The sequence below is a fragment of the Chelonia mydas genome, chromosome 19 (assembly GCF_015237465.2).
Source record: "Chelonia mydas isolate rCheMyd1 chromosome 19, rCheMyd1.pri.v2, whole genome shotgun sequence".
NCBI lineage: Eukaryota > Metazoa > Chordata > Testudines > Cheloniidae > Chelonia > Chelonia mydas.
The window spans coordinates 15617138-15643168 of record NC_051259.2 but is presented as its reverse complement, the minus strand read 5'-3'; the positions used below and the strand labels follow the sequence as shown (position 1 = coordinate 15643168).

Here is a 26031-nt window from a genome sequence, read left to right as displayed (position 1 = left end):
GCTCCTGTTCAGATGAAGCTGTCGGGGGTCACTGCCCCCACACGGGCCACAAACTCCCGACCTGCTGCAGCCTGTGTGCGGAGGACTACAGCCCAGCACCCGCTCCGAGAGCGGGACAATCGGAGGATGTCAGCCCCCAGGAGGTAAAAGCCTGAGACCTGATGCCTGCACTCGGAGAGGCGGCCAGCCCCACACCGTGACCCCTACTCATCTTGCCCCTGGGGTGCGCGGCTGCACTCATGGGTGCTGATCGATGGCACTGAGGCCTTGGGTGAATGGCAGCAGAGATGGGCAAAACCATGTTACAAATAAAAAGCGAGACCATGCCCTCTCCAGCCCCTGAGCTAAGAAGGTGGGTGTGAGCAGGGGCAGGGCTTAGCCCAGCGAGAGAAGCGGGAAGAAGTGGATTTATACCATGTGCCCTGAGGTCTGACAGGAGAGAGTGGGAACTCCCCTGACTCTTACTGGCCCTGGGGGACTGTCCGCCAAATACCACTAGGGACTGGGCAACTGCCCTGCTTCAGAGGGGCAGTGGGGTCGGTCAGGTGGAAATCAGGATCAGAATTCTGCTCTGCGCTCTGCCATTCATTATGTGATCTAGGGCAAGACGCCTCCCCCGCCTGAGTCTCGCTTTCCCATCTGTAACATGGCCATAATTATACTGGCTTTTCCTTCATGTCTGGTCTCTTGGACTGTGAGCTCCTCGGGGCAGGGGGTGGCTCTCCTTGCGTGTCCACACCCCGCCCTACAACAGCAGGACCCAGATCTCCGCCGGGCACAATCTGAGCAGAGCTAGAATACAAATAATCATTCCTAGGTCGCTGCCAAACCTTAGGGCTGCATAAGCCACTGAACCCCCAACCCAGAAGATACTAGGAGGAAAGCCAAGGTCTGATTCCTGACCCGCATCTGCACACTGGGGTGTCACTCCGCAGAGGTCAATTCATGCCCGAGATTGCGCTGCACAGGCTGGGATCTCATCCGAGCCGCGGGGAGCGGCGGGCCCGGGAGACGGGGGAGGACGCCGGTGCCTTGCTTGCAAGAAGAGCGCAAAGCGCGCAGAGCTGGAGCGCTCCCCGCGCAGTCCGCGCGCCCCCCCAGCGAGCGGGCCCGGGCTGTCCGCTTCTCCGGCGGGCTGGGGAGCCAGGGCGCCGCTCGCTCCCTCTCCGAGCACGTGATCAGAAGAGCTATTTAAAGAGGCAGCGTGCGGGCAGGTCGGAGAGCAGGTTCGCCTCCGCCCAGCGCCGAGCCGCCGCTTGCACGGCCCGGGGCTCGCCATGGCTGAAGCTTTCGTCGGCACCTGGAAGCTGATGAGCAGCTGTCATTTCGATGATTACATGAAAGCGATTGGTGAGCGAGTGGAAGGGGGCTGGGAACTGGGGGGTGCGGGGACGAGCCTTTGTTCCCAAGGGGCAGTGATGGCGGGGGGGTTAGAGACACAAGGAGAGCGGCAGGCTGGCCAGGAGAAAAGGCAAAGAACAGAGAGTGAAATCCCGGGCCTGGCGCATTCCCGTGGCGGCGCTAAATTCCGCGCACGGTGCGCAGGCAGGTGTCCCCGCGCATCCTGGGCCGGGCGTGGCCTCGCTCGGCGGGTAACGTTTTAAACACTGGTGGCTGTTTTCTCTGGCCATTTGACATTGAATTTCCAGCACACGTAGGGCTGGGGCAGATGTTCCTGGCTGGAGCAATGCTTTGGAAATGGAAAATACAGGACAAGTGGTATTGGCAAGCAGTGGGCAGAATGGTCTTTCTTTCCTTTTTTAAAAATTTTAAATCAAAGGCAAACGGGCTGCTGTGCTGTAGTTAAAATGCGCGCACACACGCGCCCCTTTCCGACCTTGATGGGGGGGCATGGAAGTGGCAGGTTAATTGCTCTGTCAGCTGATGTCTCTGGCAGGAGGGTGTTTTGCACGTCTGACAGCTGGGGGGCGGGGGAGGGGGTGTCTAACTGCAAGAGCTGGCGAGCAAGGTCAGTGTAACGGATCCAAGCCAGGCCGGTACTGATATATCTACAATCAGACACAAAAGGGGAAGCCTGGGTTTTGCAGCGTCAGCCCCCAGTTGGGCAAGCGAGGCGTGGCAACTGGCCAGGCTCATCACTCTCGGCCACAGTGACTTGAGCCAGCATCAGGGAGCTCGAAGGCATCAGCTGCACCCATGCAACCCCCTCTGCAGGGGCGGGGGGGGGGGTGTTAGAGGCCCTTTGTGTTTGATGTAAGATCCTTCCTACCCTTTGCCTTGCCATGCCCTGGCAGCGGGAGCTTGGCTTCACTCGGTGCCTCTCCTCTCCGCCATGCGCCGACTGCTCTGTGCCAGGCAGCGTTTGCAGATGGATGTGGATTCATCGCTGGGCGTCGGCAAGGCTCAGACAAGTGAGCTGGGCCCAGCAGCAAGCAGGGGGGAGGGTGACCCTGGTCCAGCACCATCACAGTGAAGCTGCAGGGGTGGAACTGAGGGCAGGATTGGACCCCAGGTCTCCTCCTTGTGGCATCGGAGGAAAGGGTTTGACCTGCCCAGTGCCACACTGGACACCCCAGCCACCTCCAACTCACCTGGGCTGAGCAGTGCTCTGCTTTGCACGTGAGTGACTGTTGGAGCATGGGGCAGACACTGCTCCAGAGCAGTGCAACCTCTAGCATCAACAAAGCATCCAAGAGGGGCTGCCTGACTCCTCAGGGGACCCCTGCCCTGGCCAGCCTGCCTGAGCTACCCTGAGGGAGGGGATCTGTCAAAGATGGCGAGTGGCTGCTCCAGCCTTCTCCCTAGCAGATTGTGGGGCCTGCTGTGTAAAATGGCTGCTCCCTCGAACTTGGCTCCCAGAAGCTGCTGCCATTGAATAAACAGGGTGGGAACATTTTCCAGTCGTGCGGGTTGGACAGGGTCCACGGTCCCCCCCGACCGTGACACTGAAATATCAGGGGTGCAACACGGCCTGGAATAAATGAATGAAACATTCTGTACATGTTTCCCTGTGCATACATGCGTGCACACACACACAGGCATGTGTACACACACACACGGAGAAGTCACCCAGTTTCATCCCAGTCTGACTATTCAGGGCCAGCTCTGGCCTTCGATTACTTTGTCTGGGAAGGTTTGGCTTCCTGGAAGCAGAGGCCCAGCTGACACTCAGTGCAGAGCCAGCTTTGGGCTGCTACGGGGGAAGCCAGACAAATGTAGATCAAGATTTTGCAGAAGGGCCTAGTGATTCTGGGTGGTCATCTGAGCACACCTTAAAGGAGAGGGTTTGCAGAGGACGGGTGCTTAGCAACCCTTTAGGTGTCTCAGCATGGGCCCCCTAAATCACTAGTGAAAACCATGCTGTAGTGGGTTTGCGCTGGTCCCTTGCCCTCTGGCTCAGTGGGAAGCCACTCCACCTCACTGTGACTCTGGGATGCCACTCTACTGGGGATTAAAGCTGCCGCCTTTAGGCAAGGTAGAGCAAACAAGCAGGGTTAAGGCTCAGGCCCTTAGGTGGGGCAGAGCAATACAACAGTCTGGCATCCCAGCTCTGGCAGACGGCAGACAAATGCAGGCCTCTTGTCCTAAGGTGAGGAGGCTGCCACCCCAGGGGGGAGGTTGGCAGCAGGGGGTAGGGGGACCCTGGTCAGAGCCCAGCGGTGGAGTGTTCTGCCACTTGATCAATGGGGATCTGCCCAAAACACATTGACCGGGGTTCAGGCAACAACAGAAATCAAACTACTGTCTGGTGTCCCTGGGCTACTTCCTACTATCCCACTATAATGTATCTGCGGCTTGGGGTCATCTCCCGTCTCATTGGGGTATATGGCGAGCGGCAGTCTTGGCAGCTCTTCACCTGGTTCAGTCTCCTCCAGGAGCAGGGCAGGGCATGGCGCAGCGTGGGTTCAGGTTCGGGGATCTGCAGCAGCTTGGAGACGTCTGCTTCATTCCCTGGCTCAGCCTCAACTTAGTTAGAGGCATCGCCTTTTATACTTCCTGTCTTGCCCCTTAGCTTCCGGCAGGAGGTGTGAGCCTAGCCAGGCTACACCATCCAGGGATCACGGAGTGACTCTGACATTCCCCTGGTGTTATCTGGACTGGCGATCTGCTAGGTCACTCCAATCCTTGACTCTGGGAGCCAGCCTTACCCTGCTGTGCTGTGAGAACCCCCACTCCTGGGCTGTTCACGCACAGCCTCTGGCATGTAACCTGCTCCTTGGATTGTGTAACCGAATGACACTAGCCAATATCTCCGGTCCCAGACACAACCCTAGGAACCTCTGTCTTGCAGTGTCCAGTTATGCCTGCTAGACGCTGCAAGTTTATATGAGTTCGTCAATTTAACAAAGAAATTGATATGTACCCGGCTTGTTATCCCAAGGAGAGTTTCTGACATGCTTCAAACCAAATGCATTGCTTCAGGTAGAATAAACAAACAAATTTATTAACTGCAAAGATAGATTTTAAGTGATGATAAATCAAAGCACAACAAGTCAGATTTGGTCAAATGAAATAAAAGTTAAATGCATTCTAAGCGGATCTTAACACTTTCAATGCCCTTACAAACTTAGATGCTTCTCACCACAGGCTGGTTGCTCTTCAGCCAGGCTCTCCCCTTTGATTAGCGCTTCAGTTACTTGGTGGTGATGTCTGTAGATCAGGGGTCTCAAACACACGGCCTGCGGAGCTATTTGCTGCAGCCTACCAAGCTCCCTGCGCACTCCCCCCACCCCCCGTTATTTCCTACAGCCACCAAGCTCCCCTCCCCCACCGCCCCCCCCCTCAGCATGCCTCATCCCCGCTCCTCTACCTACCTCCAGGCACTTCCTGCCACCAAACAGGAAGTGTTTGGCGGCACTTAGCGGTTTCCAGGAGGGAAGGGGGAGGAGCGGGGAGCTGCATGCTTAGGGGAGGAGGCGGAGAAGAGGTGGGGCAGGGGTGGGGACTTTGGGGAAGGGGTTGGAATGGGGGCGGGGAAGGGGTGGGCAGGGGCAGGGAGGTGTCAGTGATGTGGCCCTCGGGCCAATATATTAGTCTTCATGCGGCCCTCCTGGTAATTTGAGTTTGAGATCCCTGCTGTAGATGGAGGTGGAAGAGAGAGGAAGAGCATGGCAAACATCTCTCCCTTTTATCGTGTTCTTTCTTCCTTCTTGGCTTTGCCCTGCCCCCACTTCAGAGTCAGGTGAGCATTACCTCATCATAGTCCCAAACTGACCAAAGGAAGGGGGGTGACTCACTCGAGAGTTCAACAGATCCTTTGTTGCTGCCTAGGCCAGTGTCCTTTGTTCCTGTGAGGCTGGGCTGGGTTTGTCCCACACATGCCCTGATGAGGTGTGAACTGCCCCTCTGCTCTTGGAGAGTTTGTCTGGGCTTGTTCTAAACCATGAGGATATATTATATTCTCAGCCTCATAACTATACACATGAAATTACAACCTATAACATAACTATAACAGCAATGCTCAGTGAATCATGAGCCTTCCGAAGACACCCGACATGACAAACTTTGCACTGGATACCACACAATCATATTATAAGGATGAACATTCATGGGGGTACAGGGTGGTCCCACAAGGTACAGAATGTCAGACTCCTTCCCCTCTACCTCGGTGGGTGGCCACTCCACCTCACTACACATGCCCACTTGCTGAGAAGCTCTGTTCCCCTCCAGCGGTGGCTAGGCCAAACAGATTGATTGAGCCTGCTCCGGCCTTGCCAAGGAGAGCTGGCGCTTTTAGCTCTGGCAGTAGAGGCTGATGCATTAGGATCCAGGCTCCCAGGTTTGATCCCTGCTGCTGCCAGCCTACCTCCCCAGGAGCGTCAGTGTTACACAAGTCATTCTTGGCCACGGTTTCCTGCATTCCCCAGCTGTGACGTGGTCTCTGCACCACACAGCTCAGCCCCAAGCAGAGAGGGTGCCGCTTAGACTGTCTCTAACTGGTGGTGGTGATTTCACGGTGAGGACTGTGGCTAACCCGCTCCTGTGCCTGCAGCAGTTACTGCTACATGTCCCGAAAGAAGGAAAACAGGCGCCGAGTTGCATGAAGCCAAGCCCTGTTGTGCCTTAAGTGCACGTTTGCTCAGGTGGTCCCCCCAGCTGAGCCAACATTTGCTAACTGCTGGCCTATCGCAGGATCACTTGCTGCTTGCCATTGACACCCTGGCCTTCCCAGCAGCAGGTACGCAGCACTTTAATCCCCTCCCAGGTGTTGCGCTGGACGTCAGCCCTTGTGCCTCAGCCATAGGGGCCTTCCACATGATCCTGCTGAATGCCACTGGCATCAACGTCGGAAACAAGTCTGACGCGTGCTTGGGAACAGTGCAGCTGCCATGTAGACGAGTGCGGAGACAGTGGACACTGGGCCAAAATCTGTCCTCTTGCACCTTTGCAGCCCCAAGAAAATCAGCGGGTGAGCAAGGGTGTCCCAGAGACAGCAGCTAGGAGCTTGCAGGTGGGAACGCAGCCATGCACGTGGATGCTGGGGAAGGGTCAGCGCTCAGCACAGCAGCCCTCATGGAGCAAAGCACTTGAGCACAGGTGTGGGGGGCTTTTGTCCCTGAATAAACCTGAGCCCAGCCTTGTGTAGGACAGACCTTCCCTAAGGGCGCTCTCCAGAAAGAAGGCCTGCCGGCAGCATGGATCCCACAGACAAACCAAGCTGCAGCTGTGCTGGGAGCTCAGGTGCACCTTGGAATCACACATTCAGAGGAAGTGTTTGCTTAGCGTGTGAAGCCCTCTGTCTCATTCCTCACTGCCCCCTCCTCAGTGCCTGCCATATATCTCCCCTACCCAGTGTATCTGAGCCTCTTCCAGCATCTGACTCCCTCCACAGCAGCTGCTCACATTCCTCTGGGCACATCTGTAACCACAAACCCATCGCTCAGATTACCACTGGCCAGATGAGGGCTAGGGAGGCTGAGGGCCAGCGCTCAGTGGGTGGAAAGGGAGTGGAGCTGGGCCACTGAACAGCTGCCAAAGACTGAGTCCCGAGGGCATCTCCCACTCTGACGAGTGTCCTGAGGGTTGTAAAATACTGACTCGTGGATGCAGGGAGCCCAGTACAAATGCCAGTACATTTCAGAGCACGGCTCCACTCCGGGCTCCATTCAGCTGCTCACTGGCAGTGATTTGGGGTCAGTGGGCCACATTCTCTCTCTGTTAGCCAGGAGGAATGCCCCTTGAAGGCTGTGATGAGAGAGGCGCTCACAGAGCCAAAAACCCAACTGAGATAAGTGAAGACAAGAGGCACCAACGCTCAGGAAATGGTCCAGTGCTACCCGGAGAGCGATGGAAATTATTTGTCAGTTGTGAGTCAGTCAGTACAGCTGAAGAGAGAACTGATTTGGGAAGGGGACTTACAGCACACAACCCCACTAAAGCTACTGAGATGCTGGAGGGCAGGCTCCCAAGCTCTTGGTTGTAGGAGTCAGAAATGATCACGGGTGTGTTGTCGCACACCTGCCCGTGCCAAGTGCAAGTGCCTAGCGTGAACCTGCCCCCTCTGGTTCTTGTCTCACAAGAAATAGAAAGGTGGTAATAGGCCTGAATGCAGCCCCCAGGAATGCATGGGGAGTCACCCCTTGGCAGCGATGGGTGGGAGCGAGGGCAGAATCAGGCCTGATGTGTCTTGTGGGCTCCCGCTGGTCGGTGATCTCTCGTCGGGAGCTGTGGGGAGAGGCAGCAAGGCTGAGCTGGGCAGTGAAGTGCTAGAGGGAGAGGCCATGCGGCGGCAGCTGTGACAGCCCTGTTTGGAGCTGCATTGCCCGAGGAGGAACCAAGGCAGGGCAGTCCAACGCAGAAGGCTGGTGTCAAATGACACGGCTCTATTGGAGTTCGTTCACACCAGCTGAGGATCTGTTCCGCCCGCTCCCCCGCAGGTAGGCCTTGAGCCCACTGCCCTGTGAGCAGGCCCTGAGCCCACCGCCTGCAGCTCCCACTCAGTGCTGTCTGGTCTTGTTTGTCCCACAGGCGTGGGCTTTGGCATGAGACAGATTGCAAACGTGATCTCGCCCACCACCATCATCGAGCTGGAGGGCGACAAAGTCACCTTGAAGACCCAGAGCACCTTCAAGAACACAGAGATCAGCTTCAAACTGGGGGAGGAGTTCGATGAGACAACTGCAGATAACAGACATGTCAAGGTAGGAGGAACAGTTGGCACGGAGGACAAACAGGACACACACAGGGCAGCCCTAGCCACCAGATGGGGATTCTGCTAGATAGCCAAGGGCTAGTTTACATGGGGCCACTCAGGAAAATGAATCTGAATTAAAGGTGTGAATTAGTGAAAACACATTAAATCCCAGTGTGCATGCTCTTATTCAGCATTCACTTTGGAAGTGAATTAAGGTAACTTTAATCCCCTGTGGGAGCACTCTTATTAAGAGTTAATGCAGTTAAGTAAACGACCAAACTAATTCAGATTAATTTTTCTGAGTGTCCCCACGTAGACAAGCCCTAGTTCAGATCTGTGTCCTGCCACCAGCATAGCAAATGTAATGCAGGGCTGTGAATCAAGGACATGGGTTTCCAAATGGCCAAGGGGTAATAGATATTACTAGAGATTGGCCTGAGCCAAACATCCCCAAACTCTCAGGTATATTTAGAATCTAGACACCGATCTAGATCCAACTTTGCAGTTGGCCTGATCTCTACAATGGGCCAAGGCCCGGGGTCCTTGGCCCCCTGGCCCTCTCTGCAATCTAGATATGTGGTACCTTAGCACCTACACCCTTCAGTCTGCCTCTTCAACCCATTCCTTCTCACCTACAATCCCTCCCTCTCTGCCTTGCCTCGGGTTTGCCTGTCCTGTCTCATTGAGCCTGGAAGCTCTCCAGCTCAGGGGACATGTCTCAAGGGAAAGTGACACAGTATTTTGTAATAACTGTCCTTTCAACCAGGAGATTTGTATCTGAGCTTTGTGCCCATGGCCCCTTGTCTCCACACCCCCCGGAACAACGGCTCATAACCATAAACAGCCAGTACAAATCGGAAGGGCTTTTGAATCAGAGAGAGGGAGGGCAGAGTAGAAGTTTCAAACCTGGACAGCTGCAGGTGGCTGAGGAACCTCCACGTGCCCCGAGGATCAGAGAAGGGACAGCAGCCGAGGCTGTATTAATTCCCTCCAGTCCATTGACTAAGGTGAGCATTCAGATAGGCACCTTTCCTGCAGCTGCTGTACGAAGCAAGCTGCGAGGCTGCCAGGGCCCCACTGCTGAGCCACAGGGCACTCTTGGGAGTCCTTTGGTAAAACTCCACCCCAACCTGAGCAGGGGGTGTCTCCCTACCTGTCCTAGAGTCCCAGCTTCCCTGGACACTGCCTCACCAGAGAGAGCCCAGAGTGAACAGCCCTGCTTGGCAGAGCAACCAGAAAGCACCCAAGAGTTTGGTGTGGGTAACCCTCAGTCTGCTGCAGGGTCACCACCCCGGTGACTGTGGGCTGTTGTATTCCCTACTGAGTTTAAGTGAAGCCTGGCTGCTGGGCTTAGGTCCTGTCCTCTCCCATCCCCGTCTGAAAAGCCCTGCCCTCTCCTGGGACTGCTGAGATCCTCTGAGCTTGGGGCCCCTCTCTCAAGTCCTTTTGCTCTTGACGCGCTGCAGAAGAGCTGCTGCAGGAGTTCAATGTTGCAAAATCAGGTTCTTTTGGGAGATAAAATCAAGGGGAAGTTATCCACGCCTGGCTGCCAGATGCACTGGAAGCTTGTAATGTGAAGGCAAGTTGTGCACAATAAATACACCCAGCCCTCACTTTCCCCAGGGTAAAAACAGAGGTTTGCATCCCCCTTTTTGCTCCTTTGTGGCCTACCAGGAATGCCTGGAAGGGGCTTTCCAAAAACATTTGTTGCATTTTTATTTTTTTACATTAGAAATGTAGGTTTGCAGCCCCTGTTTTCCATCAGCGACTGGAGAATTGGTAGGGTTCTACCACCACAGGTCTGAAGAATGGAGCATGATCAACTGGCGCTTTGGATGGGATGTTTAAAAACGCTGGTTTTGGTAACTCCTCCTTAATTCGACCCCTGGTAAACAGTGATGCAAGAACCTCTCTTAGGGAAAGATTCAAACACTCCCACCCCTCTATGCCAAATTACCCCACACCAGATCTCTCCTCTTCCAGGAGTCCTCCAAAGAAACAGGGACGGCAAGTTGGGATACCCCTGGGGGAGGGAACCCACAACCAGGAAAAACCCTTTCTGAGGGGAGGAAACCTGCCTTTTCTAGCGTCTCTATCCATCAGAGTCCCCCCAAAAGGGAGCACACCCTGGATTTCTCCGTCTTCAGGTTACTGTTAGCAAAGAACGCTCCCCTCCCTGGAGCAAAGTGAGATCTGGCTGCACGGACAGTAAGCTGGCACAGGCATGAGGCTCCCAGGCTCCATTAAATACACTTCAAAGACCTCAAACATGGCAGTTTGTGCCCTTTCATTAACGATGGGGATATCATCAAGGTTGTTGTGTTATAAAAATAAACTCCAGCCTGCCTTGGGGCTTGCCAAACTGCTGACATGCCCAGCACGCTGGGGCTTCTGCATGGGCTGCTTGTTGTGAAACTGATTTATCTCTCGTCAGTGTTATTTAGTATCTAAAAGGATCCGGGCATGCGCTGGGTGGGTGCGTGTGCGTATGTCGGGGGCAGGTCCATATACAAAGTCTGCCCCCTGCTGGAGCGATGCAGTCATTCTCTTGGGGTACAGGCCTCAGGTTGGCCCTTGATGCAGGGGTGAATTTCAGCCTCTGTACATATAACCAACCTTGCTTAATTTCTTAGAGCAAGATGGGGCTCCCCCCCATTGAGAGTGCTGGGATGGAGGCCTGGGGAGACCCAGGCAACTGCACTGATGCTTCCTGTAGCGCTGAAGGAAGGAAGAGAGCAAGGAATGGGGCCAGCCCCCATGGGTGCTGGAACTCGGGGTGCTGGAGGGGCTGCAGCACCCCCTGGCTTGACTTGGTTTCCATCCTATACAGGGTTTACAGTTTGGTTCAATGGCTCTCAGCCCTCCCACTACAGAAATTGTTCCAGCCCCCCAAAGAGAGCGTGGCCAGGCCCAGGACAATCACGCTGAGCCCTACTGAGGGACGTAGCACATGCTCTTTCTGAAAGGTCTCCACTGGCGCCGCCTGGTGCTTTCTGTCCATCCCTGCCTAGCGCCTCCACCACGCGTGCACCAGGACTGCCCTTTTGCTCACACCTGCCACCCAGCCAAACACCAAGACCTGCCCAGAGTCCGAATGGCAAAGCTAAGCGGGACAATCGGTCACACGCCCGCGTTGGCTCTGTCATATTCACAGCAGGGGTGTAGCCACGGGTGGGCCTGAGTAGGCTGTGGCCCACCCACTTAGCCTCCCGGCCCACCCAAACTGGGGCTGGAGCCACCCGAACCCACAGGCTGGGACTCCTGCCCCCAGCTCGGTGTCCGTCCCGCTGGCCATGTCCTTGTCCTGCTGGCGCCCGAGTGCAGCTGCCCCGTCTCTGGCCCCAGCGCTTGCCCCGCCCACACCCATCCTCACGAGGCACCCCCACACCTGAGAGGGGGCGAGTCGTAGGGGTGGGTCTGGGTGGGGCTAGCACTGGGGCTGGAGACTGGGAGAAGTGTGTGGTGCCGACAGGAGTGAGACGCAGACAGACACCAAGCCAGGGTTGGGAGGGGTGGGCAAAGCCTGAGCCCCGGTGGGGCCCCCTCTGCTCCATGGCCACACCCCCAGCCTATGTGCCCTGGGCAGCCTCATCTTTGGGTGCCTGCTGCTGAGCGGTAAGGGCCAGTTGCAGGGGCTGCAGGGAGGCGGGTCCCCCTCCTTTCTGGCCCCCTCCCTCCCACATCCCGTCATTGCCCGCCCACCCACCCAAAGGCCGGGGCCCACCCAGTTTTCCTGTCCTCGCTATGCCACTGAGTCACAGTGGGTCCCCCACCCCGAGGCTCTGGCCTTGCAGGGACAGTGCTTAGTGCAGCATGGGATTTTTAAGGGGAGTGTTTGAGAGAGTCCTATAATGTATGGTACAAGCTGGAAAATCTATATAAATGGCTAAAGATACTTAGCACTTTACATAAGAGGCTTTTTACCACTTCACAAAGCTGGGCAAGAATCATCTCTCCCCCACCTCCTTTTTGCAGATGGGGAAACAGAGGCACAGAGCAGGGATGTGACAGTAGGAGGCATTGAGGGTCACTGGCAGAGTGGAGAGTAAATTCAGGTCCTGTCCATAGAAGCACACGGCCATGCCTGACTCCCTGTCACAGCAGGTTGTAACTTACAGTGAAAGAACAGGAATGTGCATTGCTATGGGGCTCTGTAAGATCCTGGGCCTATATTCACTAGCCAAAATGTTCAGCTGATTCTACTGTGTGTGTGTGGGTGGGGTGGGGGGTCAACTCTCTCTTAGCTCAGGCTGCCCAGGGGATCTCGTGATGGCACTGGAGAGCTTGAGAAAAACATACAGGGTGACTAGGTCTGATGGAATCTACATTAAACCCACCTGGGCTTCCCATATGGAGCAAGCAGGCGTGAAGTGCTGAGGACTATTCTTTGTACGCTGAGCATGTGCCCTTCAGGTGCCCCTGGGCAGCTGGCCAAAGGGTACAGAATAGCAGGAAGAGCAGGATGGCAGCACAGTAGCCTCCAGCCCGAGGCAGCCGCTGCAGAGCTGCACTGATCTCGGCACCGCACGCAGCCGCAGGTCGCCCCGCTGAGCCCAGCCAGCCCAAAGCTGTGCGGTTTGGGGAGAGCACCCGCCAACCTTTAACCAGGGGGCGGGGCTACTCAGGAAGACCAGGGCTTTACAGAGCCCGCTCCTAAGCGACCAGGAGCGGCTAGGAGGGGAGCTTCGCGAGGGAGTTTGGGGGATACATGTAACATTCCTTAAATTTCTTTAAACTTAAGCTAAAACACATCCCCTGATTAAAAACAAAATAACACAGGAACCAGCTGCAGGAGTAAAAGGAGAATGCAGGCTGAAGTCCAGCACCAGAGTGCGGTCTACCCAGTTTATTTTACTCAATGCTGCATGTATGATTACCTGCCCTATGGGCAGGTGGCATACGTGTGCATTCGGTGCAAGGAGCTCCTGGCCCTCAGAGACCGTGTGTGGGCTTTGGAGGCCAGGGCGGCTGAGCTGGAGGAGCTAAGGGAGACAGAGAGGTACACAGATGAGACTTTCTGGGACACAGTAGAATGGTTCCACCCAGTACTGGTTTACCATGGCGCTAGTGGCTGCATGGGGCTGGGCCCACGCTCAGAAGGGCCCATAACGCTCGCTTCCTCCTCTCTCAGTGCGTGCAGCAGCACACTAGTTACCGCGGCAGCCAGCCTCCAGCCCCAGAGAACACCTTACCCCCGACCCCGCAGGCTCGGCCAGCCCCTGGGGGGAGCAGACAGCCAGCCTTGCCCTCCCCCCCAGGGGGTATGATACCCTGTGTCAGGGCCCTGATACATTGTATCCCCCTGCCACGACCAGAGACAGGCAACAACATTCCAGACCAGCTCTCACCCTCTGCCTGCAGGGATCCAGCCTGGCAGCTGAGAGCCCAAGGTACGTGGGGTGGGGGTGTAGTTCCTTGACCAGCTCCCTGCCTGGAAAGCTGGGCCTGGAGCAGGAAAGGAACTACATCTCCCAGCATTCCCTTGGCTGCTGTCAACCAGAAAGGGAGGGGAAGCTGCCAGGGCTGTTGAGATCCCATACACGGATCTTGCTGTGGGTGGGGAGCTGGCTGCTAGAAAGGGGTGGTGCTGTGAATGGGGAACATATAGGCACAAGGAGTAAAAGACTGCCCCAGATTGGATTAGGGATGCTAGTGGCCTCGGCTGGCAGTCCCCGAATTGCGTGGAATGAATGGACAATGTGCCTCTATCTGAAGCCTAGCAAGGGTCAGAGGTCTGTGGACCCTGCCAGGAGAAGTTAAAATGATAAGTAAGGAAGGGAAGACTCTACTAGAGGATCTGGGCAGCTTTAGATACCAGGCCCGCAGGAGTATGTGACTCAGTTTCCACTTCTGAGCCATTTCCAGACTTATCTAACATTCAGAAAGGGAATCTAGCACCTGCCTTCCAGATTTATACCCTCAAAGTTCAGAAGTGCTCAAGTTCAATCTGGGCCACTCTCTGTTACTTCATTTCTCCCAAGTCAAATACTGATCCACTGTAATTTTCTGTAGAAAAAGTAGGATAAAATTGAACAACAAATGTTGGCATCTTCCCAATGCTCACGAGGACCAGAATTGCTATTTTCAACAACCATTACCCTTTTTTTTTAGTTTTGTTTCCTGTAAAAACATAAAAAGAAGATGACAAGTTCTCCATAGAAACTAAGATTGCAACAGACAGCAAAGGCACTTCAACTTTTCCTCATCATGTGGGTCAGTCTTACAATGTGGATCCAGATATCCTCTAATCCCACAAACTGAAAATTGTTCCACTTTACTGCAGTTCTGTAACCATGCAGGAACCAATCCTGTGTCCTGCGCACATCCAAAATTCCTACTGAATTCAGAAGTGCCTGGTTTTTGTAACCATACCACCTGATATTTTCAGACCCTGTAAGCTAAGCAGGTTTACGTTCAGTAGTGGAGTGGGAGACCTCTCAGAAAAAGTTATGTGCTGCAGAAGGTGTTGATTATTCCACACCCAATCTGACAGCCTCTGTGCTGTTGAGGAGGATGAAAATCTCAGGGAAGGAGAACATCCAGTTGGAGCACAGGGAAACAATCCCATAGTTACAGGTTTCAGAGTAGCAGCTGTGTTAGTCTGTATTCGCAAAAAGAAAAGGAGTGCTTGTGGCACCTTAGAGACTAACCAATTTATTTGAGCATAAGCTTTCGTGAGCTACAGCTCACTTCATTGGATGCATGCATCCAATGAAGTGAGCTGTAGCTCATGAAAGCTTATGCTCAAATAAATTGGTTAGTCTCTAAGGTGCCACAAGTACTCCTTTTCTTTTTGCGAATCCTATAGTTGGAACCCTCCTTCCAGATGATGTTGTGGTATCCTCTTGCACTGAGGATACTTCTGGGGGAGGGAACTGCAGCTATTAAGAAGAGACAGGCATTAGTAATGAGTGATTCGATCATTAGAAACATAGATTGCTGGGTTTGCAATGACCAGAACCGCATGGTGACTTGCCTGCCTGATGCAAAGGTTGCAAATCTCTCGAGACATCTAGATAGGCTTATGTGTAGTGCTGGAGAGGAGCTGGTGGTTGTGGTATATGTCGGTACCAGTGACATAGGGAAGGATAGGAGAGAAGTCCTGGAGGCCAAATTTAGGCTGCAAGGTAAGAGATTGAAGTCCAGGACCTCCATGGTAGCGTTCTCTGAAATGCTTCCAGTTCCAGGTGCAGGGCCAGTTAGACAGGCAGCATGACAGAGTCTCAATGCGTGGATGAGACGATGGTGTAGGGAGGAGGCTTATTAGGAACTGGGGAAACTTTTGGGATAGGGGGAGCCTATGCAGGAGGGATGGGCTCCACCTAAACCAAAGTGGAACCCAATTGCTGGTGCTTAAAATTAAAAAGGTCATAGAGCAGTTTTTAAATTAAGGGCTGGGGGAAAGCCGACAGGTGCGGAAGAACACGTGGTTTGGACATCCCTTAGAGGAGGATCTATAAAAGGAGATTCCCTATGTCCTAATAAGGAGGAGAGGATGAAACATGATAAAATACAGGTAGGATCTGATGAGAAACAGTCAAACGACATTCAATTACATCATACAATGGCAGGCAGCTAAAAAGTGACAATTTTTTAAAGTACTTATATACCAATGCTAGAAGTCTAAATAATAAGATGGGTGAACTAGAGGGCCTCGTATTAAATGAGGATATTGATATAATAGGCATCACAGAAACTTGGTGGAATGAAGATAATCAATGGGACACAGTAATACCAGGGTACAAAATATATCAGAACGACAGAACAGGTCATGGTGGTGGGGGTGTGGCACTATATGTGAAAGAAAGTGCAGAATCAAATGAAGTAAAAATCTTAAATGAACCAAACTGTAGCACAGAATTGCTATGGATAGTAATTCCATGCTTGAATAATAAGAATATAGCAGTAGAGATATGTTACAGACCACCTGACCAGGATGGTGATAGTGACTGTGAAATGCTCAGGGAGATTAGAATAAAAAACTCAATAATAATGGGGGATTTTAACTATCCCCGTATTGACTGGGTCCATATCACCTCAGGACAGGATGCAGAGATAAAGTTTCTTGACACCTTAAATGACTGCTTCTTGGAGCAGCTAGTCCTGGAACCCACAAGAGGAGAGGCAATTGTTGATTTAGTCCTAAAGGGAGAACAGGATCTGGTCCAAGAGGTGAATATAGCTGGACTGCTAGATAATAGTGACCATAATATAATTAAATTTAAAACCCTGTGGTGGGGAAAATGGCCCAACACTGTAGCATTTAATTTCAGAAAGGGGAACTACACAAAAATGAGGAGGTTAGTTAAACAGAAATTAAAAGGTTCAGCACCAAAAGTAAAATCCCTGCAAGCTGCATGGAAACTTTTTAAAGACACCGTAATAGAAGCTCAACTTAAATGTATACCCCAATTTAAAAAACGAAGTAAGAGAACCAAAAAAGAGCCACCGTGGCTAAACAACAAAGTAAAAGAAGCAGTGAGAGGCAAAAAAGCATCCTTTAAAAAGTGGAAGTTAAATCCTAATGAGGAAAATAGAAAGTAGCATAAACTCTGGCAAATGAAGTGTAAAAATATAATTAGGAAGGCCAAAAAAGAATTTGAGGAACCGCTAGCCAAAGACTCAAAAAGTAATAGCAAAAAAATTTTAAGTACATGAGAAGCAGGAAGCCTGCTAAACAACCAGTGGGGCCCCTAGAGGATTGAGATGCCAAAGGAGCACTCAAGGACGATAAGGCCATTGTGGAGAAACTAAATTAATTCTTTGCATCAGTCTTCACAGCTGAGGATGTGAGGGAGATTCCAAAACCTGAGCTATTCTTTTTAGGTGACAAATCTGAGGAACTGTCCCAGATTGAGGTGTCATTAGAGGAGGTTTTGGAACAAATTGATAAACTAAATAGTAATAAGTCACCAGGATCCGATGGTATTCACCTAAGAGTTCTGATGTAAAATTGCAGGACTATTAACTGTTGTCTGTAACCTATCATTTAAATCAGCTTCTGTACCAAATGACTGGAGGAGAGCTCATGCGATGCTATGACTGGGGTCCTAGTGTGGAGCCAGCTACAGTCACTCAATTAGAGTGAACTGCAAAGAATGGGGCAGCCAAACGCCAAAAGCTAGCAGATACTCCAATACTTAGATTCACCAAGACAGCATAAAACAGCTTCTTTATTACCGTACTGGTTACTCAGGAGTCCAAACAACACAGTTCCCTTAAAATGATCCAGCCTCAGGCCTCCATCCAGGTACCTATGTCAAATATGATGAAAATTTCTGTAAATCTTATTTCATCACATAAAAGAAAAGGTTATACCAATCCCAGAGGATCGGGCACATCACCTCCCAGGTTAATGAATGTTTCAGATCTTACCCAATACACGCTACAGCCAATTCTTATTAACTAAACTAAAATTTATTAAAAAACAAAAGAGAGAGAGAGAGAGAGAAAGTGTATGGTTAAAAGATCAATATACATACAGACATGAATTCAATCCATTGAGGTTCAGATTCATAGCAGAGATGGTGAGCTTTGTAGTTGCAAAGAGTTTCTTTAGAATTCAGTTCATAGGTTATAGTCCAATGTCCAAATACCATATTCAGGGTGTACCAGCATAACTGGGACCTCAGTCTTGCGACTCAAACTTCCCCTGATGAAGCCTAAGCAGATCTGAGATGACAGAATCAGGACCCAAGGATCTTTTATACAATTTCATGTCCTCTTTGACAGGTTGAGAGTTCCTCGGGGAACAGTTAGGATGACTTTGAAGGATGTCCATCATCGGTACTTAGCTATACGAATTAACATAAGGCCATTTGCTTGTTCCTCCACCATTCACAGATTATTTGCTATACATTTCAAAGAGAGATGAATACTGAGATATCCTGTGTTTACAATTCATTTAAATGCTAGGATCTTCTTTTGACCTCTGAATTATCAGAGTACAGCATAGAGAGGGACTGTTGATTACATTGTTGACCCTACTCATACATATGTAAATACACAAAAACACAAACATTATCTCCCCTCATGTCTTCTGTGGGTTATTCATTTTGCAGGATGTTTAACCCTTTCCAGCCATGCAGCTGAGATTCCACTTTTTAAAAAGGGCTCCAGAGGAGACCCTGGCAATTATAGGTCGGTAAGCCTGACTTCAGTACTGGGCAAACTGGTTGAAACTATAGTAAAGAACAAAATTGTCAGACACATAGATGAACTTAATTTGTTGAAGAAGAGTCAACATGGTTTTCGTAAAGGGAAATCATGCCTCACCAGTCTACTAGAATTCTTAAAGGGGGTCAACAATAGTGGACAAAGGGGATCCAGTGGATATCGTGTATTTAGATTTTCAGAAAGCCTTTGACAAGGTCCCTCACCAAAGGCTCTTAAGCAAAATAAGCAGTGATGGGATAAGAGGGAAGGTCCTTTTATGGATTGGTAACTGGTTAAAGATAGGAAGCAAAGGGTAGGAATAAATGGTCAGTTTTCAGAATGGGGAGAGGTAAATAGTGGTGTCCCCCAGGGGTTTGTATTGGGCCCAGTCCTATTGAACATATTCATAAATGATCTGGAAAAAGGGGTAAACAGTGAGTTGGCAAAATTTGCAGAAGATACAAAACTACTCAAGATAGTTAAGTCCTAGGCAGACTGCGAAGAGCTATAAAAGGATCTCAGAACTGGGTGACTGGGCAACAAAATGGCAGATTAAATTAAATGTTGATAAATGCAATGTAATGCATATTGGAAAATATAATCCCAACTATACATATAAAATGATGGGGTCTAAATTAGTTGTTACCACTCAAGAAAGAGATCTTGGAGTCATTGTGGATAGTTCTCTGAAAACATCCACTCAATGTGCACCGGCAGTCAAAAAAGTGAACAGAATGTTGGGAATCATTAAGAAAGGGAAAGATAATAAGATAGAAAATATAATATTGCCTCTATATAAATCCATGGTACGCCCTCACCTTGAATACTGCATGTAGATGTGGTTGCCTCATCTCAAAAAAGATATATTGGACTTGGAAAAGGTTCAGAAAAGGGCAACAAAAATTATTAGAGGTATGGAATGGCTGCCGTATGAGGAGAGATTAATAAGACTGGAATTTTTCAGCTTGGAAAAGAGATGACTAAGGGGGGGATATGATAGAGGTCTAGAAAATCATGACTGGTGTGGAGAAAGTGAATAAGGAAGTGTTCTTTACTCCTTTTCATAACTCAAGAGCTAAGGGTCATCAAATGAAATGAATAGGCATCAGGTTTAAAACAAACAAAAGGAAGTATTTTTTCACACAACACACAGTCAACCTGTGGAACTCCTTGCCAGAGGATGTTGTGAAGGCCACAACTATAACAGGGTTCAAAAAAAGAACTAGATAAGTTCATGGAGGATAGGGCCATCAATGGCTATTAGCCAGGATGGGCAGGAATGGGTCCCTAGCCTCTGTTTTCCAGAAGCTGGAAATGGGTGACAGGGGCTGGATCACTTGATGATTACCTGTTCTGTTCATTCCTTCTGGGACACCTGGCATTGGCCACTGTCAGAAGACAGGATAGATGGACCTTTGGTCTGACCCAGTATGGCCGTTCTTATGTTCTTATGATAGAGGATCTCTGCTAAGCAGGGGTGAGAAGCTCAGGGCTCGGAAGGGGAGAGGCGGCTAGGAATGGAATCGATTCAGGGACAAGTGTTTAGGGGGCTTAGGAGAGCAATTAATGAAAGCCCCAGTTCTGGGTGGGTGCTGCTGTCTGGAATGGGTTTGCACCAATGGAAGATGGGGATTGGGTGGGACAGTCCAAGGGGCAGCCAGCGGATGGCATTTGGGGAAGGGATTTCCCTAATGGTGAGATCTGCAAGGCTGGGGACTCGTTTCCTGGAGGTTGGGAAGTCCTGTTCCTTGGGACACTCAAAGCTACCCTACATAGATCTCCCAGATATACAGCAAGGAACAACCCTGCTGTGGTCCCCACCTCCTGGACAGGGATGGCAGGGGTCTGATGCTGCTCTCACTGCGAACAGGAGTGGGCTGGCCAGATCTCTGCCATCTCTAGGTCCTAGGATCTGTTTAAGCTTCCCCCAAAAGTGCTGTGAAACATCACACGGAGGCCCCCCTGTCCCACCCAGCTGCTGCACCATTCCTCTCTCTTGCCTTTATGGAGCCTTCTGCCCTCTGCCCCATGCTCCCACTTTGGGAGAGAGCAAGTCGTGTATCCCCCCAGGTGCCTGGAGCACCAAAAGGCTAGGAGGCCACCTTCTCTAGTGGGAACATGCCTGCAGCCGGTGGGTGTCCCAGACCAGGGAAGAGAGCAGTGGGGCAAGATCACCAGTGAGAAGGGGCTTGGTGGGGGTCTCACATTTAAGCAGGATTAGCAGCTGGGAGCCATGGAACAATCTGGGGGGTTCAGCAAGGAGTTTAGAGAGCCCTAGGGGTGCCTCCCAGAATGTTCCAGGAGGGTGGCTGGGGGTAACTGCATCCTACAGAGATGGGTACTCCCCAGGCATTGGGGTGCTGGAAAGCAGCAGCTGAGTCCTGCAGTCCAAGCCCGTCCCTGCGGGCATGGAAGAGGAAAGTTTTTATTGCAAACACATGCAGAAGGGGCACACTGGGACAGCAGCAGGAGGGGGGTTGGGGAATGCAGCCCATCTCCAGAGGGCAGGAGGCTGTCTGGCCTGAGAGGGACCTGGATTGGCCTCACAGCACCTGATTGCACGGGGGTTCTCTGGCTCTTTAGACAAGAGAATTGTCACGCTGACCTTAGCCATGGCCAGGCCTGGCTGTTAGGCCAGTGTCAACACAAGACACAGTGTAAACAAAGCCTTGCCAAGGCCGGGGCAGGTGGAGGGAACCATCAAGCTTTAATTACACTGCTCAGAAACCCATTTGTGACACTGTGACCTGAGTCCCCCACCCCTGTCAATAAGCAGCTCGTGGGGAGATGAAATTCAGCCTCTACAGCTCTCATTTCCAAGGGAAAACTGGCTCATCTGAGCAACCAGCTGGGCAGTGATTAAATAAAGAGGCCTTCGTGATTCAGTCCTCTCTGAACAGCCCAAGCAGCTCTGAGGAGGTGGTGAAGCAAGCGGCGAGGGGAAAGCAGAGGTAATGAAGCCATGGCCACTCACGCACCATGCCACAGCGATCACCAGGACCATCAGTCCTTGGGGCCTGAGTGAAGGGTGACCGTTATTAGCACGCTGTTCTAGATGCTGAGCGTAAAGAATAGTGACACCTTTGCTCACTGGCCTCAGTGGACCTCTGAGTCATCCACCTGCCCTCCCTCCCTCCCTCCCTCCCTCACCCCCCCACCCCCCACAGGCAGGTGCAGAGCTGCCTGTCTGATTCATCCCGGGAGTCAGAGCAGGGTGGGGGTCACTCAAGCAGCACCGACTCTATTATAAGAGACAGAGTGGCTCCCTGAGGGAGGGCTAGGAACCAAGGCTGAAAAGCCCTGGGATTAGGTGTCTCAGGACAGGCTTTGCATTTGTAATTGAAGCCTTGGGGCTTTGTCAGGTTGGAGTGAAGGCCACGCCAGGAGAGAGCAGGTTTGGACAGTCCCCTCCTCGCTGTGGGAGAGACACTCGAACTACACCTGTTCTCATCAGCCACAATGAACAGACACACCTCAGTCTTCCAAACCCGACCCAACTTCTGCTCTGGTCTGTAGCAGCTTGGGCTGCCCTTTCCTTATCCAAACCAATGTGGCCACCCCCAACCTCTCACATAACAACAGCAACATCCCCCGCCCCATCTTCCCAGTGGATCTCCTGAGCGTTTATTCCCCCTGGACATTAATCAGCCCCTTCAATTTAAGGTTGAGGCAAGAGCAGCCTCAGGTGGGACCAAAGGGTAGGAAAAACTCCCTCCTCCTCCTCCCTTTTTTGACATTAACTCACCAAGGAAATTCATGTCAAGATGCACCATTAAACTCAGGGTCAGTTCTAGGGTCCCATGATTTACGGGGGGGAATGGTATTTTGAGGCCCCTGGATGTCACTATTTAAAAAACAACCCATCTTCCAGAAGTCCAGGGGCTGGTGAAACTCCTGGAAAATCTTGGATTTTAAGAGTTTACAAATAAAACGTAGCTCTGGTGTCAATGTTTTGCTGTGATTTAGAATGTATGTCAAGGATGAAGACTCTCCCATCTGCCGCTGTTCATGGCTTTACGTTGGACAACCTGGTTCATATTTTAGCCTCTCTCACAATTTAGGACCCTTTGATGATCTTTTGGGAAGGGGAGATAGAATGTCCCCTTTGCTCCCCGGTAGCTCCGGGCCTGATTAAAATCTCTCTCTTTGCCACCATGACTGTCCCTGTAAACTAATTCTAGCAGCTGGGAGGGCAGGGTCCATTCTCTCTGCAGCCACCAAGAAACTTCATTTGTACAAGCCACCAAAATACAGCCACTGGGATGGCTGGGCGAATGCTCTGCCCTACTCTAGCTGCAGCAGTGAACAACCAAGCATCAGTGAGATCTAAAAATCCCCCCCCTCCAGCCCTGAGCTAATTCTGATGGCTCTTTCTGCAGTGACACCACTCTGCCTGCACCCCTTCCTCGGTTTCACAGTTCCCAGGCATTCACCCCTTTGATAGACATGAAAGGTCTTGCTGACCTGGATTCAAGGGCAAATCCTTGGGGATGCGTGAGCAGAGACGCTGCGAACCTTTAGCCCACGCAGGATCTATTTTATTGCCCCGTTTTAAACCACTTGTGCTGCTCCTGTGCTATGCGCTTTGATCTCTCTCTTCCCCTGCAGTCTCTTGTGACACTAGATGGAGGAAAACTTATCCATGTGCAGAAATGGGATGGAAAGGAGACGACATTAGTCCGAGAACTAGAGGATGGGAAGTTAATTCTGGTAAGAGGGCAAAAGCATTCCTAGGATCTGCTAACAGCACCTGCCTTTCCATTCACTCAAGATATTGCCAATCACTGGGTGGCATCAGATAAGCTTAGAGGCTGTCTACAGCAGTAAGTTGTAACTGCTTTAACTAGCCCCGTTAAAGCAGTACAAAGCCCCTTGTGTGGAAGAAGATACATCAGCATAAAGGTGCATATTCCCTTACCAGAAAGAGAAATAGCTATCCTGGTAATAAGGTACATTTATACCAACATATACCAGGGAGGTACCGGTATAAAGATACACTCTCAACCCACAGTTAAACCAGTCCAACAAGTGTAGATCAGGCCTTGGACGGGTTAGAAGAACCAGAACAGCTGGCTGAATATCTATCCTATAGGGATAGGTTAAAAGCGGAGAGAGAAGCTAGGGGGCAGATCCCAAGATCTGTTAATTCCCTGAAATGCAGCCTAAGTTGCCGTGCCCTGCGGTGAATGCCTGACAGAACCTGCGGGGGGAAAAGTCAGCTGTGAAGCTCCTGACGAGGGACTGACCCCAAATCCTCCTCTAACCTCCCTTGTTTTGTTTCTGATTCCAGACTCTCACCATGGACGCTATTATCTGCACTCGCACCTATGAAAAGGCAACATAGACGCCAGCTCTCTGCTGATCACCTGGTGCTGAACTCACTGAATTGCCTATTCCCCCTCCCCCCCAATTTGTATTCAACTGAATATTTGAGCATGGAGCCAGTGCTGGTGAGCCCTCCCCTTCTGCCCGTGACTCTGCTTTCTGTGGTACTGTGTTTTTGTTTAATCTTGTAAAACCCCATGCGGAAAATAATAAACCAAAGTTGTTACAGATTGGTGTCTGGCTTGCTCTGGGAAAGGCTCACAAGCCATCTCCATACCAGGACTAATGTTCAGCAGCTCTAGCTATGGGCCTCACTCTCTGCTCTGGGCCGGGGATGGGTTCTGCTTCGGTAATACTGTGGCTTTGGACTTGCACAGACCAACAAACCCTAGCAAGGAAGGCAGAGCAGCTTAATACAGCCTTCGCTTCCAGGCTCACTGGGCAGCCAGGGCGGAACAAATATTCTTTTAAAAAATTCTAGATTTTTCCAGGGAGGGAAAGGCTGTTTTCTAGCCAGCTACAGTCGTAGCCCTGCTCAGAGCAGGTCAAAGCAGCCTGGTGTTTAAAATATCAGTGGTCTCTGCTGGCCTCTCTACTAGTGCTCCCGCCAGTGGAAAAACAACAGGATACCCATAAAGCTTAAGCTCAAATAAATTTGTTAGTCTCTAAGAACTCCTGTTCTTTTTGAGGATACGCAGTGTGGCCAGAGACATAAGGCCTCAATGCACCTACTCTACAACGCTCTAGTCATTGATTGATCAAACACTGTTTAACCTTGGATCAGTCCCTCCACCATCTTCTTTCAATCCCCCTCCAGTTTGCCAATAAGCTGAGCAGCAGTTGGGTCTTTTAGGATCACATGCTAGCTGCTAGATTCAAGGGTCCTGAAAAACAGAGGGATACTGCTACTCACCTGGATACAGCTCCACAAGTCTCTCCAATTCCCTCTCCATTCCAGCTCCATGAGTTCTCTTTGTTCGCATTTTGCATTACACTCCCTCTAGGGGCCTTGGCCCCAGGTAGAATTGCAGCTAAGGAAGGAGAAAAACATTTTCCCAGGGCTGACTTACCTTTAAGGAGCCTGTTCAGGCAACACAGATGTCTACTACTCTGGGGAAAGTTGGATCCAAATGCAGACATAATAGGCACTGTTCCCGTTTGTTTTGTAACCAGGCAGCTAAGAGGGTGCCACGGTGGTTTAAAAAGACAGTGTTCTACTACGATTACTACAGAGAAAAGCAAGCTGAAATTGCAATTCCAGCCTGCCCCCAAGTTTAGTATGAAGACCCCACAATGACACAGCCTTCAAACGTGTCTCTTTACTCCAACCACACAGGACTCACTTCAAGATTTCATTGTTAGGGGTCCCCCTGCAATGGATTAGTATCTGCCATGAAAGCACGAGTCACAATCTAGCCTGGTTTTCTCCGGGCTGTTATATTTTTCGCACCAGCAATTTTACTAGGAGTAGTTGTTCAGAGTATAATATATATATATACACACACACACACCATTCCACATAACCAAATCCTTACACCACAACTTCAGCAGAGAATGCTGCTGTGTAGCGTAAGCATGATACTGCGTATATGAGCAGAGGGGAAGATGGGAAATCAGAGTTAGGAGAAAGGGATGCCCAGCTAGATCCATCACACTGAGGTTTGGGAAATGAGTTTTCGACAACCAAGGAGTCCTGCTTTGGGACTTTTCAAAGAAGAGTCTGATTTTGAACTGAAAATTCAAGTGAAGCATATCACACCACGCCACCAGTGCTTGAAGACCTTATAAGTGGCAGAAATGTTTGGTCTTCCCTGACTTCGCTGAAGAACACATGTGGAATGAGAGCTCTCTCGATAGCCTGCCCTTTCAATCTAGGGCTGAATTCTTAAGCCTTGTCTACCTTGAGGAAATTCAATCTGGTGCTGCAAATGCACTAAAATTTATCTTGTAGTAGTGGCTAGGGGCCTGGTCAGTGATCAGGGCCCCCATTGTACTCTGCAGTGTACAAACAAAAGGTTTTGCAGGGTTTCCACTCATGTAGCTTACTTCAGTACGTTACTGGTTTAGCTGTATTGATGGAAGCCCTACTTTGCATCAGTTCAGTGCAGTCACATTAGAGTTGGCATATCCTTTTACACTGCAGTGAATTTCCTCAGTGCACCCAGGGCTTTCCCCGAGAGATTTTCTCCCTAGTGAGTTAAATAGGTGTATCAGAGTTTTAAATGAGAGTAAGAATCACTTATCTTCTCAATTAGGAACCACCCTTGTTGTCAGGGATGTCATTCTCTGGCCCATGTCATGCAGGAGGCTAGACTAGATGATCATAATATTTTCTGACTTGAATCCTTCTAGTTCTTCAGTTGTCAAGAGAGACTTTCAGACTTGCTCTCTCTCTGTACATCAGACTAGCAAGACAGTACAAAGCCACCTTTTTTCCTTGTCAGGTCAGTTGACCA

General features: G+C 51.0%; 2 protein-coding genes across 2 annotated transcripts in view; one reads left to right on the top strand and one right to left on the bottom strand.

Moving 5' to 3' along the window:
- Positions 1-1065: 1065 nt before the first annotated feature.
- On the top strand, positions 1066-23803 carry FABP3 (fatty acid binding protein 3). Its single transcript, XM_027828404.3, has 4 exons — positions 1066-1350; positions 7930-8102; positions 22859-22960; positions 23541-23803. Exons 1-4 carry the CDS (start codon positions 1278-1280, stop codon positions 23592-23594), a joined length of 402 nt encoding a protein of 133 aa, XP_027684205.2. The 5' UTR covers positions 1066-1277; the 3' UTR covers positions 23595-23803.
- Positions 23804-24549: 746 nt separating this feature from the next.
- Positions 24550-26031, bottom strand: part of ZCCHC17 (zinc finger CCHC-type containing 17) — a 37069-nt gene continuing 35587 nt past the window's right edge. Inside the window, exon 8 of the mRNA XM_043532048.1 lies at positions 24550-24606. Coding sequence (XP_043387983.1) covers positions 24565-24606 — 42 coding nt within the window. The 3' untranslated portion in view covers positions 24550-24564. The remainder of the gene's footprint in view (positions 24607-26031) is intronic.